The following is a 4,678-nucleotide window of genomic DNA, read 5'->3' on the forward strand; positions in this document are numbered from 1 at the left end:
TTTTTGAGACAGAGCTTTATTCTTGTTGCCCAGGCTGGAGTGTAATGTGCACATTCTTGGCTCACTGCAACCTCCACCTCCTGGGTTCAAGAGATTCTCCTGCCTCAGCCTCCCAAGTAGCTGGAATTACAGGCGTCCACCACCACACCTGGCTAATTTTTTTGTATTTTTAGTAAAACGGGGTTTCACCATGTTAGACAGGCTGGTCTCGAACTCCTGACCTCAGGTGATCCACCCGCCTCAGCCTCCCAGAGTGCTGGGATTGCAGGCGTGAGCCACTGTGCCCAGCCTAATTTTTTTCCTCTCTTCAGATTTGCTGGGCTTACCTCCTTCATTTGTTTAGCGTGAATTCCCTGAGGATGGCCAGAGGGCCAGGCACTACCCCGAGCACTGGGAGGCGAAGGTGGACAGAGCAGGCAAGGAGAGTAGAGTGGAAGCACCCAAGTCATCACTGCCTATCTGGGTGGCACAACCTATGCAAATCTGACTGGTCTGTGTGTGTCTCCCCTCTGTGTCCCCCAGGACCTGTCACAGCTGGAGCTGACTCTTCAGGCATCCAAGCAAAATGGCACCCAGCCCCGAGAGGTGCTTCTGGTCCTCAGTGTAAACAGCAATGTCTTCCTGCAGCTCCAGGCCCTGGGAATCCCACTGCACTTGGCCTACGTGAGTGTGTTCCCTCCAACCCCAGGCTAAGGCTCTGGCCATGGGAGGTCCCTGCTGTCTATCTCTGTGGGCCAGGGTCTCCCACCCCAGCGGCCCGGCCCTGCTTCTCCCTTTCATACTGACATTGTTCACCAGGGTCCTGCCTGGTGAATCCAATGATCTTTACCAGAGAGAACCCAGAGGGCAGCAGGACTTCAGTAAAGAGTCTAGACCAAGAGGTGGGAGTCAGGTTGATGTGCAGCCCTGACCAACTCTGATCCTCTGCATAGCCTCAGTTTGCCTCTCTGTCCAGTGGGACAACCGAACTCAGTATTTTATAAGATAATCTTTTCATTGTCTTTGAAAAAGTTACGTGACATATATTTGAAAATATTTAAAGACAGAGGAAAAGAGCCAGGAGAAAACCTAACAATGTGTTAACAGTGGTTATGGCTGGGAAGTGGGATTAGGAGAAACATTTATTTGGTTCTTTACACTTTGTTGAGTATTCAAGAGTTGCTCTAAATGGATTTGGCCTATTTTGGAGGAAAAAAAATATTTTTTTAAAACTCAAGTTTTCGGGTCGGCTGTGGATTTGGGAAAAAAGTTAAAAACAAACAACCAAAAGCCTCAAGTTTTAACAAGTGTTAGATACATCCACCAGAGAGAGGAGGCCAGGGAGCTGGGACCACTGCCAGGGGTCAGGGCTGGAGGAGGGGGGGTGGCTTGCCAGCACTGCCTCCTCCACGTGGAATGGCTGGGAGGTGGCCCCCAGATGTGAGCAGCTGTTGTTTACAACAGAGAAAGCAGAGGGCAGGAAGGGGAGAGCCCGAGGGAGAGCAAAGATAGCAAAGGGGAGAGAGGCATAAAAAGAAACATACCCACTGGGGGAAGGAGGCAGGCTTGAGCAAAGTTGGGCGTGGGGGACAGGGGAGAAGCTTCTAGACTGGTGACAGGGACAGCACAGAGACAGTCAGACACGACCAAGCCAGCATGTGAAAGTCCTAGGAGGGAGGGGGCCAAATCCAACCACCAGGGCCAAGAGGATTTGACTCCTTGCAGCCCATCCCTGAGCGCCCAGAAGAGGAATCGAGGTCCCAGAGGGGGCGTGGCCTTTGTCATGGATCCTCCCCATTCCCGATCTGAGTCGGTGCCGCCCAGGGTGACGCAGGAACATGAAACGCGCCCGGCAGCCGGAAGGTCGCAGCAGCCGCTGGCTCTGGCCTCGGCCACGCCGCCTTCCTCCTGGGGCCGTGCAGCTTCCCGAGCGGGCTCCCTGGGGCCTGTGGCCAAAGGGGACAAAGAGGCCAAGGCGCGGCCTTGGTGCCAGACCCAGTGCCAGACGACCAACAGACGTCGAGCCCTGCTGTATCCCCATTTTACAGAGGATGACTCAAGGATCAGATCCCGTTCCCAACCCGGCTGTGTAAAGCCAGTGTCCCAGCCCTTTCCCATTCCGCGGGCTGGGTTCTGCACCCAAGGTGCCCATCACTTTGCCCCCTTGTTGAATTCCTGCAGAGAAGGTATCTGCTTCCTTCTAGATGAGCCATTCTAGGGTGTCTTCTCTACTGTTGCCATCTGGCAGTCCTCAATATCTAGCTCGGGCCAGGCGACCTGGCTCATGTCTGTAATCCCAACACTTTGGGAAGCTGAGGCCAGAGGGTCTCCTTTTTTTTTTTTTTTTTTTTTTTTTTTTGAGATGGAGTTTCACTCTTGTTGCCCAGGCTGGAGTGCAATGGCCTGATCTCGCCTCACTGCAACCTTCGCCTCCTGGGTTCAAGCAATTCTCCTGCCTCAGCCTCCCGAATAGCTGGGATTACAGGCACCTGCCACCACGCCTGCCTAATTTTTTGTATTTTTAGTAGAGACAGGGTTTCATACTATGTTGGCTAGGCTGGTCTCGAACTCCTGACCTCAGGGGATCCACCCGCCTCGGCCTCTCAGAGTGCTGGGATTATAGGCATGAGCCACCGTGCCTGGCCAGGAGGGTCTCTTGAGGCCAGAAGTTAGAGACCAACCTGGGAAACACAGTGAGACCCTCGTTTCTAAAAAAAATAACAATTAAAAATATTTTTAAATCCAACCTGAAGTCCTTTTGCCTTTCTGCTGCTGCTGCTTCATTCAGCTCAATGGCCCTGGCTCTGGAGACTATACACGAAGGAGCTCAGTCAGTGGTCCCAACAGCTTCCTCTGAATCCTTCAGCTTTCCAGAGTCACTCTTCCAGGAAGTCTTCCCTGTCTGCTTTCCTCCTCACCCCCGGCCCCCATCTCTTCCGGGGCACTGGCAGGATAGGCAGTGAGATGCTGGAGCCACCCAGATTCCCCATCCCTGTCCAATCAGGAGATCTGTCTGGCTCCTTTGTTTCTTATTAAATAAAATTCTGTCTTCTATTGCTTCAAATGACTTGATGCATGTGTAGTTTCTGAATGGTAATATCCCCTAGGGCAGGGACCACTGATATCTGTCTTTAATTCATCTATTCATTCATCCATCCCTTTCTTCTTTCCTCCCTTTCTCCCTTTCTTCCCATAAGCAGGAAGCACTCACCAGCCCAGGGCCCAGCACAGAGTCAGACAAATATTTCTCAGTGCCTATTATGTGTCAAGCACTGTGCAATGATGGGCAAGGTAGATGTTGTCCCCTGTGGACCCTCAAAGTGTAGGGAGATCCAGAGCCTCAGGGTGTAGGGAGAGACAGCTGCATGATGGTGTAGATGTGGGTTGAATGAGAACAGCTCTGGAGGGGTGGGTGATGTTTAGACAGGTGGATGAAGAAGGTGGTGTGTTCATCCGGCCCCCCAGGTATGGAAGGGAGAAGGGGTTGATCTGACTGCTAGGGGGTTCTGGGCTGACTGCAGACCCACTAGACAGCATTCTCAGCTCTGGCGTCTTTCTCTCAGCCAATGGGCTGACTCCACAAATTACTTCCTGACCTCCTATGTGGGGTAGAGGGGACACAGGGCCAGGAACAGCATTCTGAGCCTCCACATGCCTCCCCAGAATCCCAACCTGGTCACCTTCCAAGAGCCCCCGGGAGTCAACACCACAGAGCTGCCATCCTTCCCCAAGACCCAGATCCTCGAGTGGGCAGCTGAGAGGGGCCCCATCGCCTCTGCTGCCGAGCTGGATGACCCCCAGAGCGTCCTCCTCCGACTGGGCCAAGGTCAGTTTCCCCAGCAACCTCTCTGGGCTCATGACACTGCTTAGGAGGAATCTGAGCTTCTCTGGCCCACACCTCAGACTTGGACACCAAGATGCAAGAAGGGACACAAAGTGCCACAGGTCACATGCCGCAAACCAGTGCTGCCTTGACACAGTGATGGCTCCTCCACCAAATATCACATCGAAACATGTGAAATGCCAGTTTTTGACCTAAAAAACCCCGGCATTTTCATGATTCACTGTGCATCTACTATGTGCCAAAGCCCTATTATGCTAGGCACTTGGGGACACTGTGGGGACACACTCAGGCCCTGCCCTCCTAGAGCTGATACTGTGACGAGGGAGGTGACAATAAACACTTACATGTACACAGATCAATCTATCATTTCAGGTCTTGCTGGGTGGTTTCGGGGCTGCACCCTAACATGTGTCATGGGCTCATCCCTTATGTTAACCCTGTGTTGACAGATGAAACGGAGGCCCGGGGACTTGCACAGGGTCACTTGGCAGGTAAGTGGTGGAAAGGATGTTCCAACCTGGGATGCCTCTCCACCTCTGCAGCACCGTCCTGCCTACCCCACCACCGCTACCTTTGGCTGTGGGTGAGGGTGAGGCTCTGTTAGGTGCAGGGCTGCTGGGGGAAGGCACTGAGGTGCGCGTGTCTCCGCAGCCCAGGGGTCACTGTCCTTCTGCATGCTGGAAGCCAGCCAGGACATGGGCCGCACGCTTGAGTGGCGGCCGCGTACCCCAGCCTTGGTCCGGGGCTGCCGCTTGGAAGGTGTGGCCGGCCACAAGGAGGCGCACATCCTGAGGGTCCTGCCGGGCCACTCGGCCGGGTAAGGGCCTCACCCCACCCCTGACACTAGGCCCCACC

General features: G+C 54.0%; 1 protein-coding gene across 1 annotated transcript in view; it reads left to right on the top strand.

Moving 5' to 3' along the window:
• The first annotated feature begins 498 nt into the window (after nucleotides 1-498).
• Nucleotides 499-4,678, top strand: part of ENG (endoglin) — a 15,600-nt gene continuing 11,420 nt past the window's right edge. Inside the window, exons 1-4 of the mRNA XM_017892855.1 lie at nucleotides 499-663; nucleotides 3,643-3,805; nucleotides 4,273-4,314; nucleotides 4,475-4,640. Of these exons, the coding sequence (XP_017748344.1) occupies nucleotides 4,498-4,640 (143 nt within the window). The 5' untranslated portion in view covers nucleotides 499-663; nucleotides 3,643-3,805; nucleotides 4,273-4,314; nucleotides 4,475-4,497. The remainder of the gene's footprint in view (nucleotides 664-3,642; nucleotides 3,806-4,272; nucleotides 4,315-4,474; nucleotides 4,641-4,678) is intronic.

The sequence above is a fragment of the Rhinopithecus bieti genome, unplaced genomic scaffold (assembly GCF_001698545.2).
Source record: "Rhinopithecus bieti isolate Rb0 unplaced genomic scaffold, ASM169854v2 scaffold_22745, whole genome shotgun sequence".
Classification (NCBI taxonomy): domain Eukaryota; kingdom Metazoa; phylum Chordata; class Mammalia; order Primates; family Cercopithecidae; genus Rhinopithecus; species Rhinopithecus bieti.